The sequence below is a fragment of the Paramisgurnus dabryanus genome, chromosome 20, assembly GCF_030506205.2.
Source record: "Paramisgurnus dabryanus chromosome 20, PD_genome_1.1, whole genome shotgun sequence".
NCBI lineage: Eukaryota > Metazoa > Chordata > Actinopteri > Cypriniformes > Cobitidae > Paramisgurnus > Paramisgurnus dabryanus.
This window is the reverse complement of record NC_133356.1, coordinates 29,524,330-29,540,422: the sequence shown is the minus strand read 5'-3', so window position 1 is coordinate 29,540,422 and position 16,093 is coordinate 29,524,330. Positions and strand designations below refer to the sequence as shown.

The window sequence follows — 16,093 nt, the reverse complement described above, 5'->3', positions numbered from 1 at the left end:
ACTGTGAATAAGGATTAATTTTCAAAAGTAGCCTATCAGTGGGACACAGTCTGACAGACACAAGAGAATTTTGTTGGGGTTATCAATTTCTGTCACCTTAAGACAACCCATGGGAGATCAATTCTTTTATCCATATTAGTTAGTGGAGAACACGCACAATCACTTTACATCGCGTCCCATTCCAGCTTTCTGGCTGCAAAGTTTGTCTTTTTAAAGATCCATCACATCTTTTGTGTGCATGCAGACATGTGTCTGAGCCAGGGATGGTCAATCTAAGCTGTATTAGCTGCTAAACCCTCCATGCTGAGATCTTGCTGTCCTTTCCTAGACTGTGTGTGTGTGTTTAGGTATGTGTGTAAGGGTGCAGCTGAATGTGTGTATGAAAAGAGAGCGAGCGAGAGAGAGATGTTGTGGACAGAAAGTAGAATCTGCTGTTCATAGACCTGTGGTTGGGTATTGTAAAAGCTCACCATTGGGTGTCTCTATGGCAACCCCTGGTGATGTTACTTCCTGACCTGCTGATTTTTAGAGGCAATTTCCCTAGCTGTGATTCTGTTTATTGGACTAGTAACTCTACATTAACAACAGTAAAATGTTACAATTAATTACAAAAACATCCGTATTATTTAATCGTTTCTCTAAGCAAAATGTTTGCTGATGTATAAACCAAAACTGAACAGGTGCCAACTAAAGTGTAACACCAAACAAACAGTCAAAGCTAAACAAAGGATGAACCAATAATTACAGTTCCCTTAAGATGCTCTGCTCCCTTAGACTTGTTAACACACATGTATGTGTTTATTATTGATGAGGACTTAGAGAATCCGCAGACTGAAGATTAAATAAGAAATGCTAAAGGCCGCATGAGGTGCGGATCACTCATGAATTATTTGCGCTAACATAACGTAAGGGACTGCTTCAAATCCAGGCTCACGTATTAACAATAAGCATGCGTATGTGTGCATACTCTAGTCAGCATGCATTGAGAATGCTCAAAAACCGTTAGTCAAACCCGAATGATACCCAATAGTCACACTTAGTCACACCCTTACGCACACATGAGCACAGAAACACACGCATACGCACACAAAGGGCACGCATGAGCAGACAGAGTAGTCCGAGGCGCAGTGAGCGAATGTGGCGTCGAGGAGGGAATATGGATCGTCGGCCCGGGCTATTTTTGGAGGCAGATGTCAGAGCTTTAATAGGGATCATTTGCAAGCGTATTAAGATGTGGAGGTACAGTCAGTTGTTACTCAATTTACATACAATCATGAAAGCTTCTATGTAAAGACAAAACGGTGGAGCAATAAAACCGAAAGGGGTAGACAGAAAGAGTAAAGTTTTGAGCCGTTACGATAAGACGAAGCATTCTCAGAACACTCCATAAAGATCAGTGATGTAAAATCAATGGGCCGGTCATCGGGTTTCACATGTTGCCCATTCTTCCCTTCCTGACGGAATTTAATAATCCCTTTAAAGATGCTGTTTAAACCTTAGGGATGGATTGTTTTGTCAATAAGGCGGCTTTTATGAAAGTCTTAAAAGCATGGAGTGAAGTGTGGCGGGGCTACTTTAGAGAAACAGCGTCCACACACCCGGGATCAGGTTTCTGCGCCTTAGAGAAGAAACAAGAGAGAGAAATAAAGAGAGCGAGAACTGGATGACTGGCATGCTTCACTTCTCTGACAGCCAAGCCCGCCCATGTCAAGAGAAGTTGAAACTTGTTCAAGAAAAGCTCTGTGCGCTCTTCGTGTGTAGCATTTGGCAACGTTCCTTTAGCCTAAAGGGAAAATGTGACCTTTGACCCAACAGGTATCTTAAGGAGATGACAGACAACATTTTTAACTAAAGGAAAGAAAAATCACATCTCCCTAGTATCTCACTATATACCTTAGTAATGTCACACATGTCTCCTAAATAATATCACAAAAACCGGGGTCAGAGTTTCCAAAATAATACATTAGCAGATTTTCAAAATAGTCAAAATATTCTTATTAAATTTGATGTTACATTTTAGTGGTTTATAGTATTTGTGCAAGTCAAAAAAATCCCATCTGAGAAAGTTGAGGACTTGTGAGCCACCTAAAAGCCTTATTTGAGCAATGAGCTGTTTGTGTGTGTATGCGTTTCTAAAACTATAATTATTTTTGTATGCAACGCGCCTGAGCGAGTTGTACACAAATATGTGTGTGTGCATGGCCATGCATGAGCACCGGCTCACAGGACGCGAGCAGGTCTAGGTGTCCCGAAGCGGTCTTCGCACAACCTATCTGTCAAGGTGCTTTAGCTTGAATATCCGTGGCCTTTCAACAAAATACCAACACACCCTGGGGTCAAACCCGGCAAACAAAAGACATATTTACACCAGAGAGACACCAAGTATGCCGACGCAGCCTACACCCTGAAAATCCCCTCGCTGCATCAGGCAAAGATGGAGACATTGTGGAGAGCTCAGCTCCTTAAACCTGGATGGATATAAGGATTGTTTGCCTTTCTGCGCAGTTGAGCTCATGCAGTTCTCGAGTATTTGCTAACAATTCTGCCATACTGGAATTTCAGCACTTGCTCAGACCTGATCTCTATCTGTGTTGTGTCAACAGCAGACAAGTTGGAGTGGTTCTCGGTGTGTTTGTGCATGCGTGTGTGCGTTGGACTGCGCGCGAATGTGCGTGTGCAAATGAGAACAGCGCAGTTAAAGTAGTTTCTCTGTCTCCTATATGTGGAGATATATGTGCATGGATGACTTGGCAGTAAGTTGTCGTAGGATATGTGTGTGTGCATGTGTGTGCGAATGCCTTCGTACCGAGTCTGTGAACCGTACAAGGGTGCACCCCTCCTCTCTTGCTCACTCTCTCTCTCTGTCTTACATCACAATGAGCCCCAGGCACTGCCTACATTTTTTTTCTTCATTTCTCTCCTTTTTATCCTCTCTTTTGTGAGGGAATGTGAACATGACAGACGGCTTTGCACTACAGCATATTGGTTATGTTTATAAATCTAGGAACAGATTGGACTGCTGATTAGCGAGCAGACCACTGATTAGCTAATGAGCTTTTAGCATTACAGTGATTGCAAGGTCATGCCGAACTTCACCTCTCCAACAACAACCACCAAAATAAGCATACAAGAGCGAGTAACACGTTCTATATTTGTATTATAAATATTAACCGAATATGGTTTTGCCTGAATTATTATTATTTCTGCAACAGAAACGTCACCAAATATCGGAAATTACTTCCGACAAGCAGGTTTCTTAAAAGTTACACCTATCTTCTGTTGGTCGGACAAACAATTTTCCCCTAAGCTCATTGGCTGAGCAAATGCTGCTTTGGCAAGTTGATTTGAGTGCTAAGAAACAAGAATTTTAACATACTTTGCATACACCTACATTATCTTCAGCACAGTGTCCTATAACCGAATGCGACGCAATAAAGCAACAAAACATAAAAGCTACTACTTTCAAATAAGTCAGAGTGCCGCAATCATCAAGTGCGATGAAAAGTAATGAGCAATTTTGTTGTCCGCTTGGTTTTTGCCGCATCATACTGATTGTGCAATTCATTAGTCCAAAATCCCACTATATATTAAATACCAAATGCCCTGTAATTGTTTATTATTCAGTATATTAAATACATTGCTATAAAAAGTGACTAAACTGGTCAGACCACACACATGCTGTGCTTTCATTGATAGTCTCTGCTCGTTATTCAAATTAACATGACATTTGTTATTGAGGAAAAAACTGTTTCTACACCGGCTGTTAGTCGATAGTTTGTAATGCCAGTAAGGTCTTATGTGCAAGTGTGATCATAAGTCATTAAATTATGTGCGTGTCAATAGAATTGGCTGTGCCAACAAGAGCTCTCCACTCCTGCACAGTGACAGCTAGGTGGAGAACCATAAACTTGCCGCCGTGATGTCATTTCCTATGGCTGCCACACACACACAAACCCATGCACTCTGGTTGTTTGCCCAGACAGAGAGGTAGTGCCCAAATGCTAGCCTGTGGCATAACCCAACATAAAAAGCCCTCAGAGATAGAGACTGGCAGGGAATGGAGAAGGTTCCAATGTTGTGTTTATGAAGTGGGCAAGCGATGGTGCCCTCCCTCACTGATGTATTATTGCTTGCTTGCTTTCTCTCACTCACTCTCTCTGGACTGGGTGGGGAATCAGAAGAGAGCAGGCAGGCCGTGTTCATGCCAAGAATGACCTCACAGTCCCCAGTTCCAGAGTAGTGGGGAACCTTGTCTTTCTTCCTTTCTCTGAAGCACATCCAGCACATCGCAATAGCGCAGTTTGTCTTTCAATGGTCGGTTTGAATGCTGCAATAGAGTAAGATCACAGCGATGATTTCGCCTCAGGCTGGAGGCGTTCAGGTCTGTGGTCTTCCTGCATGTTCCTGGCTGCGTTCTTCTCCCGAGCAACTCATTGCGATCACCACTGCGCCTCTCGCACTTTCTCACCAATCGGCAGCGTGTTTATAAAGCGTGTTCCTCAGCCCCCAGGCGGCGGCCCCACTCTTTAAAAGCAGCTTTAGATGGGACTTCACAGCTCTGTTAATGGAAAGGTTTCGACTTTGTTTGGCGAGCAGAGCTTGTGGGGGTGCACTTGGGGTGAGTTTGCCGAAGTAATGGCCAGCCTCTGTTGGAGGGGGGCTGATGCAACAGGGATTAGACCAGCCTCTGCTTGAGACTTACCCAAAAGCCCCTTTTGCGTCTCCTCTGTTTTCTTTGGACAGGCTGCTCTGCTGTGCTTGGAATGGGCCAGGTAATCCCTATAATGTCTGTGGGAATTAGAACCAAGGAAAACCTTTTAGGGAGGGACAACTGCATTTAAAAGTGGGATTGATTATTGTTGATTCCTGAACTTGCGATGGTTGAAAGTGAGAGCCACAGCTAAATTTGGCAGGTCACAGGACGTAAAAACCAGTAGTGCTGCTATAAACCCTTTACCTATTTAAGTAAGCTATTTTTGATTAAGGAAATACACTAATATTGTGTTTATGCTCTTATGGGTTTTTATAATGCAGGAGCTGGTGTTGGCAACTACAGCAAAGAAAGACAAAAGATGAGTTGATGGTGTCCAAAAAATTATTTCATCTAGTCCCAATTGTTCATTTTGGTCCTAAACACACAAAAACACGCGGTTGATGTTTTGATTTGCATCAAATGCAATGGTCACTTCAGTAAAAAACTTTAGCTTTGATAAACTTTGTATCATAGGAAAGAACCATTTCTATTATTCTTATGGGACACCAACTATGCATGCTTGTCTTAGATGCAACACTGGGGTTGAGGGGGAGGCCGGTGTTATTAACAAAGCGAGGAGAGGTGAGAAAAGCAGCAATATGCAGTGCGAGGGGAGGCAGACGGTGTGATGGGGTTGAATGGAATTGTCTGGAGGTGAGAGATGCGAGCGGGTGTCAGTACGTTGGTCCTTTATGCACGTCCTGTTCCCTCCTGCAAACCTCAAGCAATGAAACAGGTTATCACCACTCCTCCAATGCTGGGTGCTATGCGCTGATTAAAGGGAGTGTGTAAATGTGTGTGTGTGTGTGAGAGAGAGAGAGAGAGAGAGAAAGCGGACGGATCGGGGGGAGTAAAGAGTGTAAATGGAATTTGTGCAGCAAACAGCTGGACTAGTTTATTTAAACACAGGCAGGACACAGCAACTGACCCCAGATTGACTCTGACAGGGGAGGAGCCAAGGTGGACTTTTATGACTTTGAGGCCGAGACGAGATGATTGTATTTATGAAATTTCCTTTAAGGCATGCCAACATGCGAAATAAGTAAATAGATCTCTGGCGCAGTCACTGATAATACAATTGGTCATCAGATGAGTTTTGTAATGTGAATCATCAGCTAGTTAAAATAAATTAACGAGTGTTATGAAACATCTAGTTGCGCTTACAGCATGCTACTTTTAGTTACTTTCTAACACCAAGTTACGAGCTAGTCCTAGGGGTACTTGATAAAGCGCTTTAACTTTATTTTAAGCAACAATTACACTAAGCTCATAACATCTATGCATTCTTTAGTTCGAATGCATTTGTTGCGGTGAGATTCCTGCGGAGCCGCAGATGCAGATCTGATTTATCCGATCACTCTATTCCGTCAGTATTATATGCCTGTTTGTGGGTTTTTAATATACATGTAAATGTAGCTGAGTGTGTTGAAATGTGATTTCATGAGTGAATTTGGTCCTCTGTTGTCATGCGTGCACCACCTCACACATCTGAGGGAGAGCGAACAAGCGAACGAAGAGGGCATTTCTGAGAAAAATGGCACACTTCATATGCATTTAGATAGACATACTGAAACGTAACCTTTTGTATCTTCAATCCGGATCTTTCCAGCGGGGCTTATTAAATTATTCTCTAATTGGTCACGCGACAAAGGCAGCTGATGAAAAAGACAATTTCTTGCTTTTAATTGGCCATTTCACGTGCCGTTTGTGCTACACCTGTGCGTTTGTAATGAGAGTGGGATATTAGCAGAGGGCCTGGCAGACCAGACAGAGATCAGATCGGCTGTCAGTAAAGACGGGAATGAGGAACAGTTCTCCAGCACATTACGAAACACACGCACACACAACAAGATGAGAAAGACCAAACTCTGGCCTCTATCAAGGTTCATTTGGCTCATAAAAGCTCTCAATTCAATCTTTTTCTTCTCCTTTTTAGTAAAGCCCTGTATTTTTAACCCTCCTCTTTTTATCTTATTTCAGAGGTGCCACTAGTGGCGTTTTGCTTTAAAATAGCCCCCCATTGTCCCAAGCTGGGCTGAATAGTTGTGTTCATTGTGTGCCTATGGGAAGTAGAAACTGAACAGGCCATAAACGCAGTCCTATAGCGCGAAGAGGTCGTGCAAAGGTGAACTTTTACTCCTAATGGAGGCGGCAGATTTAGCGGGCCCGTATGGCTCTCTGCTCCTTTTGATTGCCTTCTTAACCGTCAGCGCCAGGGCGTCCGCCTGGCTCACAGAACAGAGCATGACCATTCTTTTTCTTTTTCCTCGCACTCCTACCACCCCCCTCTATCCCCCTGCCTGGTATTGTGTAGCACTTGTCCTTTGTTCCAGCATTCTGCGCATCTGGCCTTAGATATAGTGAAGAGCGAGAGAGGAAGCTTAAGATACCTTCAAAAAAAAAAAAGAGAAAGAACAGCCATTTCCACATTTCAAAAAAGTGAGCAGAAAAAGGCAGAGAGAGAGCGAGGGAGGAAAATCCAAACGGCAGAGGTCAGCAGATAGACAACAGTGCCCCCCCTTTGACCCCAGCCTGAGATGAAGGCAGTAAAAGGAATGCCTAGTCCCGAGACTCCCCCTGTACTCCAGCCCACTGCTGGTGATAAAACTCCAGACATTCCCTCATTTGATGGTGCACTGCCATGTCAGTACATTCCTCCATGTTTTTTTTTCAAACTTTAAGTTGATATTGGTGATAAGTATATGGGAAACTTGTGTCCTCTGTTGAAATAGATTTAAAGGAGCAAAGAACATTTAAATAAAGGTTGAAGGCCCACAAGACGCAGTGCATTACAGTAATTTTAATATGGGAAAGGGTTATTCTTAGATACAATGGGAAGCAAAGGTAACATTTATTAATAAAAATGTTCACAATATATAATAATATAGTTCATTAACCTTAAGTAACATATCAACAGCATTAGTTAGTAAAGAAAGTATAGTTACAGGAGTGTTTATATGGATTTTTCATAGAAATGCTCTCAACCAATCAGAATTTTGAGTCGTAACTAACCGCTTTATAATTAGGAAGCCGCTTTGCAGATGCCTATGTGAACATCTCATTGTCTATTAGATCTGCATTTTCCTCTTTATTTTTAGGTCTGTCGCTTTTTCTTACTCTCTCCCTCCACCCCAAGGCTTTCCTCTCTTTCTGAGCCTGAAAAGAGTAGCAGGCCTATTGTTTCCTTAAAAGTCTACTAATTCCCCCCTCAAAGGATGAAATGGAAGTGTCCAACTGTGGTAACAGCAGGAGGACATAAATCAAGTTGGAACCCCTGAGCTTGGTCTCCTGGAGGTGACAGGGGTCAAAGGGTCACCAGAGGGGATTTAGGCAGAACAAGACCAATGTATGGTGTGCGGAGGTTGGGGGTCAGAAGCCACAGGGGCCAGATATGTTTTTGTCACAAACATTATGCACGATATGCAGAAATGCAGTGCATGTAAGGCCAGACGATTCTTTTAGAGAAGAAAAGATCACCTTATGAACCTGCAGTTGTATTATTCTTTCTCTAGGGAAAAGAAAGGAAAAGAAAACACGAATTGTAGTGTGTTCTTTGACAATGCAACACTTTCTCTGTTAGCAAACATCCCCTAAACAAATTAATTCCTGTTGTGGAAATCAACTGTTACATCTGGCACGAGGGTTTCGAATGACTTGACTGTTTAAAATAAAGCAGGAAAAATTCTTTTGAACATGCATACAAAGAGGAAAAACACCACTTTCTTAAAAGTGCTTTTGTACACTTGTTCTTAGTTGGTAATATATATTGAGCCGGCACAAGTTTGTACAAGTCATAAGCTTTGTGAACATTTCTGTGTTATGGAACAACTTCTCTCTGACACTCCCACTGGAGTACTAGAGGATTAGAGAAAAAAAATCCCTCAATAACCCCTCTGATTAGTTATCTGGGCTGGTCCGGGCAACAGCAGGCTTGGACGTGACTGTGTTTATGAAAAGACTTTCAGCCAACTTTTCCTTCATGCATTCAAGAATCTGATCATACATTGCTTCTTTTTGTGTTTTATAGGTTCATTAACGCAAGAAGGAGAATAGTGCAGCCGATGATCGACCAGTCCAACCGAGCAGGCAAGTCCCCCATAGTTTCTGTATTCAAGTCCTGCAGGCGAAAGCCTCCTGCAAGCCATGAACCCGGAGGCCCACCTGCCGGTAAATGCTTAGCCTAGCCTGGATGTCAACAACGATTGACCACTAAAATCCATCCAATTAACCCAAAGCACTAATCATGCTGACTTGGGCGCTATATAACCCAATGATGGAGGGAAGTAAGCAAACATATCCAGTGGATATAACTATAACTAGAAACATCAACAACAATATTTGACTGCTCCGTGTTAAGCTCATCTAAAACAACTGAAAGGTGGAAACCTATTTGGCCAAACTAAGGAAAGATTAATATGTCATTTTATGTCTAGTGAGCGTGTTTGGCCTCCCAGCTTCTTCTCAGTTCCTCCTTAGTTAGAAGTGCCCTGGGTGCATGGCTTGTTGTGGACTGCTGTAAAGTTTATTACCTGTAATAGGGTTCAGAGGGCAGGGTTGCATTAGGGTCTCAGTAAAGTTCAAAGGCATTCATTGGGGTTGAGCTGTTGTTTTTGACCAAATAACCCAATGCACAGACACTTAAAAAAATGTGTAAAATCACATAAGTACATCTCAATTAGCTCATGTGGGAAAGTATTTATCACTTTGGTTTTTCTTCTCATTCATATATATATATTTTTACTAATTTCACGAGTACTGTCATTGTTAAGATCAAGTTTGTGTTGTCACAAAATGTATCCTATAGTGTTTTTCATAGTACTTGAGCTTTGTTGGGCATGTTCTGTCAGGTGTGTTATATCCCACAAAACCAAAAGAAACTGAGCAGAATGCCCCAGTCTGTGCGTACATTAACAGATGATGTTTCTCCTGTGACTGAAACTTAATTAAAACCACTAATTGACCACTGTTCGTTTCCCCCACATTCCCTTACCATGCCCTCCTGCAGTAAGTCAAGGAGCTCCCTACAACCCAGATGGTCAACCCATGGGAGGCTTTGTGATGGACGGCCAGCAGCACATGGGAATAAGACCACCTGGTAAGACCTTGGCGTGCCTTCTTCTCCTCTGATATCTCCCACCTTCCCCCCTCACTACCCCCTTTTTGGTCTGACCCTTGGTTAGCACAGGTGTGTTCAAATGCATCGAATCCCTTTGTACCCCCACATTTCCTTTTAAAAACCTTTCTTGTCTAATACCCATCCTACCAGAATTTGCTCTCCTCTCTGTATCAACGCCTCTTCCATCCTGAACAACTGGTCACTTACCACTCATCCCCCTCCCACCTTACCCGTTAAGCCGCAGGATTTGTCCAAAGCCAGGCTTTTTTCCAACCTTTAGCCTCTGAATGCATTATTTACTGGTTTGTTTACTTGTATTGTCTCATTTGTACCATATGGTTTTCCACTCCTTTCTTTTTAATAAACTGGGATCATGCTTTTGTTTCTAGACCTCTTGTCTCTTGAGTCGTGGTCTGTTTATTTTCTCATCTTTCCGCATCTTCTTCTTCGATTGTTTTCTCTCCTTCTAGGGCCTATGAGTGGGATGGGCATGAATATGGGCATGGAGGGACAGTGGCACTACATGTAACCTACTAGTTAACCAATCGCAAAGCAATGGGGGAAGTAAGTACAAAAGCAGGGTCACCAAACATTCACGATGTGACAATACACTTGATTTGCTTTCATGAAATGGGAGAGGAATGGATCTTTTCCTTCTAAACAACATGCTGCTTTTTCTTGCTTACCAATACTAATATTTCTTCTTGTGGGTGACAAGCCTTGATCAGGAGTTTGTGTTTTTTGTGATTTGTGCTCTCCTTTCTGACTTGTGAACTTGGCCAGATGATTAAACAGTACATTGAGTAGTAAAGGAAAATCAGTGTGGGCGAGAGAGAGAGAGGGAGGAGGGATAGCTGTATGGGGAAAGAGGCAAATGGAGGGTGTGGGGATTGAGATTGGGGTTTTGGTCGGAGAAGGGGAGGGGTGCGTTACCATAGCAACAGACTGATTGGCAAAATGTAAGCAGTCTGCAGCAGTGCAAGGAAGGAAAAGTGCATGTCCCCGAAGTGTCATAAATCTGTCTCCCTACAGTTGATGCATGGGTTACATTTATACACCAACCTGCGAGGCGACATACAAAGAATCTCTCTCTCTCTCACCTCACAGCCAAACACATAGCCACACATTTGGAAATTATGTCAGTCTTTCATGGAATGTTTTAGGTGGAGCTGCTTCTATCGACCCTGACTTGGTCCACTGTTTTCTTGTCTGTCTTTCCTAATAGGATTACTAATAGCAAAGGCAGGGGAGATGAAGGAGTGCAAAATGGAGGTGTGCGCAGCAGGGTACACAGCTTAGTCCAGCCTAATTGACTATATCCAAATTAAATATGCCATCACAAGCAGCGTGACAAATGGATTTGACTTATTCGGCATACAAAAATAGCGATCATTAATGCAGCCACGCACAGAACGCCTCTGTTTTCGAAGATACTCTCTACTTCACTGTATTTAACCAAGAGCTTTAAAACGTCACGCCCCTGTGCATCGTCTTTGTGTGCATATCTAAACGCTGTGAGTGTTTCCTCGTGTCCAAATGGCTGCTTACAGCAGCTGCCGTAGTTCCCAGAAGACAGAAGAGAAACCTGCTTTAAACAGCCTCAATTTGCTTGCCGAATTCTATAATTGGGCCGCGTGTGGAATCTTAGATGAGAAGGGTTGAGGGGAAAACGAGAGCGAGCGAATGAGGGGAAATGAGGAGAGAAAAGGAGGCAGAGTGTGACAGAAATATGTCGCCATTGCGAAGACTGCCTGGTCTTTATGGCTTCATCACTAAAATGTCCTAGCTTGTCTAATTTAAATATTGTTACTTCAGTTTCTAGGTCAATTAAATGTAAGTGATGTGTTTTATACTTCATGACCAATTAAATTAATAGGTTATTACAAAAACGTTATCTTATTTGATTAAGAGACCAAGGCTTCATTTTATTTTATAAGCAATTTTCATTAGTTGAGGAATTTTCCTCAAGGCGAGATTAAGCAGTTATTTGCTGCAAAGTCTCAGGATCTGAAATTAAGGGGTTCCAAGCAGTCACACTGCAACATTACTTAAAACCAAAGCCAATTAAACCTACTTAGGAAAGCGTTATGCTTTCTGCCCATGACGATTATAGAGCTTATAGCTCTCAGAAACAATACACCTGTCAGCGTGGGTAAAGCCTAGCTATTCGAGCAGAAGAGGGCAAGCTTTTGATAAACGAGGGAATGACTGTTTTATGGCAATTTCCCCTTACCGTTCTTTGTGTTTCTTCAACAAAATTAGCCAAGGGTGGCCAAAATTCTTTTCGTTTTAATTTCAAGACAATAGCGAATGCAGAGAGCATTAATTATGGGCATATGGACAAAAATGTTCCCCTCCCCACCCATACTTGAACGCCGCTGGTATGCTTTGGTGAGCTGGAAGCCCTGCTGGAGACTTCTTTGTTTGAATTTTCATTCCTCCCAACCATTAAGCAGAAGTTTGTTAACCTTTTGCAGGGTCAAGGTACCCATTTTTCTACTCTGAACTTTTACTTTTAAGGGGGGAAGGATTTGGCTCCTGTATTGTCTGTGTCAAACAGCCCCTGTTGATTCGGTCCCATTGCGCCTCTGAAAATAGACAGGCAAAGAACTCAATGTATTGATTAACTTATTAAGTGAAAACCCGCATTTGCAACGTGTGCCCTTTTAACAGCCAAGCATTGTTTTTCTGATAGAGTGCATGTTTTCCTTCACAACGATATTCACCAAACGACATGTTCACAGATTGAAATCAAATACAGCTGACGACCTCTCAAAAGCTCGGGTCAGGCCTTCAGCAAAGAATAATTGCAGGGGCATACAGATTACGGCTTCACGTGCTAGTGCAAAGCACAAACCGTTCTACATGCAATTTGAAAGCTGCAACCTAAAGACCCATAACTAGAGCAATCACAAAAGGGTTTTTTTTAAACTAGAGGTTGATTTGTTGCTTTGTATTGCTGCTGTCACAAGGTTATTGGCCTTTCTGCTCATGGCACGTGCACTCACCCAGGTGAGGCCTCTCAAGTGACGGCCTTTGTAAATTTTCACCTTTCGTCTTTAATTTGAGCACAATGGCGGTGTTTCTCAGAGGGACTCTCGGAGCGAGCCACAGACCTTTGCTCATTGTGTTTAAAGTGAGATAAGTGAGGGGAGAAGACAGAATAAAAGCATGGCTTATTTTACCTCATTTGTCATTGTTGTGGTCTCCTCTGGCAAAAAGACTTTGCTCGTGCTTGGAACGTATACCAGTTAATTTCCACCTCCGATTTATTCAATGTTAGATGTCATAATGGTATTACTTTGACCTGAAAGCGGTTAATGGAGAGTGCGCACTTATTTATGCTTGCCCAGAAAATAATAAATCATTCCTAAATAGAACATATACATTTTAACAATTTTAAATTATATCTACATATGTTTGTATTTCCTCTAAAATGGCTATATTTTTAAACATGTATGTGGAACATTGATGACCCAAACAAAGTCTTAAATCGATAAGTTGAAGTTTTGAGTTGTTAATAGATATATTAAAACAGTTTCATTTTTTAATTTGATTTTAATTTCAACTAGGTCTTAATACTTCTCATACATGCAAGTTGTAGTACAAGCAAGAGTAACACAGTAAAATTCACAATGTTGTTATATCATGGAAAAATGATTGTGAATATATTGTGAATATTCAAAACATTGTTTATTTTTTAATGTAGTTATTTGGTATTGACCTTAGTGAAGGGCAGCCTTCTGGTTGAATAGGCTAGTAGGACTACAGCTGATTCCAGGCCTGATGGATATAGCACTGAGTACAGATCCCTGGTGCATGCAGTAGCAAAGTGCTGTGTTCAAGGCCACTGAGTTAGTCTCTAGAGAGACACCCTCTCCCACTACATGTATTCCTCCTCTACTCTCTTCCCATTCATTACAAAGGACAGTCCTTTTTTCGAATGCTTCTCTTACAACCACATGACTCAGTCACACTTTCTGACACTGTGATTGCAGGATAATATTTTCCTTGTGAAGGGAATTATTGGCATGATGACCTTCCTTATGAATAGATCCATAAACTTCAAAATAATGTCATGTTTTCCAGATCCAGCTTTAATAACCTAAACCTTATCTCTCTTCTCTGTAGGACTGCAAGGCATGCCAGGGGATTACCTGTCACACGGTGGCCCCGTGGGTATGGCTATGGGGCAACCAGGCTACAGCGCCTCTCAGATGCCCCACCACCCTGCTCAATTGCGGCACGGCCCTCCCATGCGTTCCTACATCCCTGGACACCCTCACCACCCAGCGATGTTGATGCACGGAGGACCACCTCACCCTGCCATGCCCATGTCAGCCTCTAGCCCCCCTATGTTCAATCCTGGAGACCCTACAATGGGAGGACAATTCATGGACATCCATGCCCAGTAACTTACTAAAATGGATTCTTTAAATGATTGTGACGGATAGAAGAGGAGCTGCGATTGGTTTTCCCGGTGCTCACACCCATCACATAAAGACTCATTACAGAGACTGAGGAGCTTGAATCTTGGCTAGAGACTTGGACCAAGAAAGAAGCCGATTTCTGTATACTATGGGACACTTTAAATGGATGTGCCCTTTGCTTAGAAACAAAGAGTGGGTGAGTGAGAGAAAGAAAGAGAGAGAAAGATTGAATTTATTACTATATCAGCCTCTAGGTGGGAGGGATGAGGACATACTGTATACTGTTGTAAAATTGCATTGGACTTTCATAAGAACTGGGAAAAAAGTATTGTAAATGCTATCGTATTGTTCTGCATATTATGTTGTTTCTAATAGATTTTTTTAAAAAAGGATGTGAACTTTTTCTTTCCACACTATGTGTGTGCCATCTCCATAGACTTTTGGCCTCCTCCATAAATCACATTGCGTTTAAATAAGAAAAAAATATATGTGAATAAATCAATAAGTCATTGAATACACGTTTTGCCAGGCCATTTTTTTGTCCTTTGGGAGGGTGGATTTCCTGTGAGCCATCAGGGCCTTAGGAAAACAGTGTGACGTCCACCTGTCTGAGCCACATCCCCCCAGTCTTTCAGGAGCTCTCCATTCTGCATTCCTAAATTGTTTGTACTCCCTTATGGAACCACCCCCTGCTTAACACATCAACATCGGAACCAATGAAAACTGTTTTCATTTACCATTACTGGATGTATGAGAAGAAGCTGAATGTGAAGAACAAGTCTGTGTGTGTGATTGTGTGTGAGTCTGAGTGCGTAAGGCCAGCCCATCAAACTTTCAGCATTTAAGTTATAAATGGGATCTGGGATTCATATACATATGCTTTGATTAAGCAAGCCTGTTTTCTGGGATATTGGTTAAACATGTTGCTATCACTTGTTTGAACTTTGAAGACTTTATGTATACATTGTAAATGAATAAATTTTGTGTAAAAAGAGGGAACAGAAGCTATATTTTATAAATTTTTGGATTACGGGCATGGGTTTATTTGAAAGATACTGGTTATTTTTTATGATTTATGTATATGTGTGTGTGTGTATATATATTTTTATTCAGAAAACACATTTTCGAAAAATCTGAGAGCATCTGAGGTCTGGGTCTAATTATGAATTATGAATGATAAGGTAGATTGGATTATTGCCATTGGATAGCAACTGTGAGCAGCAGACTGGTTTTATTTTTAATTTGCGGTTTTCTGTTTTGAAAACATTACATCCTTTTCCCATCCAAAACTAAGCCTGTTGGTCAAATTACCAAAATTGGAAGTCGTAACAGATATTTAAACCTAAAGCTTATGTTGGTGTTCAAATCACAGGTACATAATTAACTAGTATTTGTGTTTTAGAACTCTCTCACACACACACACACACACACACACACACACACACACACACACACACACACACACACACACATTCTGGTTTCCATGTTTTGTGGGGACATTCCATAGACGTAATGCATTTTATACTGTACAAACTGTATATTCTATTCCCCTTACCTGCCCCATTCCCTAACCCCAACCATCACAGAAACCATTCAGCTACTTCACATTTTCAATAAACATCATTCTGTTTGATTTATAAGCTTGTTTCCTCATGGGGACATCAAAATGTCCCCACAAGGTCACAAAAATACTGGTATTCCTATCTTTGTGGGGACAATTGGTCCCCACAACGTGATAATTACCAGGTACACACACACACACACACACACACACACACACACACACACGTAGTA

At 41.9% G+C, this 16,093-nt stretch overlaps 1 protein-coding gene across 2 annotated transcripts in view; it reads left to right on the top strand.

The window, feature by feature from the left end:
* meis1b (Meis homeobox 1 b) overlaps positions 1 to 15,293 on the top strand; it is a 62,687-nt gene extending 47,394 nt beyond the window's left edge. The window contains exons 10-13 of one of the 2 annotated variants that reach the window (XM_073812889.1): positions 8,781 to 8,839; positions 9,759 to 9,848; positions 10,340 to 10,433; positions 14,001 to 14,141. In XM_073812889.1, the coding sequence (XP_073668990.1) occupies positions 8,781 to 8,839; positions 9,759 to 9,848; positions 10,340 to 10,398 (208 nt within the window). In that variant the 3' untranslated portion in view covers positions 10,399 to 10,433; positions 14,001 to 14,141. Of the gene's footprint in view, positions 1 to 8,780; positions 8,840 to 9,758; positions 9,849 to 10,339; positions 10,434 to 14,000 lie in introns of both variants that reach the window. The other variant, XM_065250951.2, reaches the window with a different exon arrangement.
* The last annotated feature ends 800 nt before the right edge of the window (positions 15,294 to 16,093 follow it).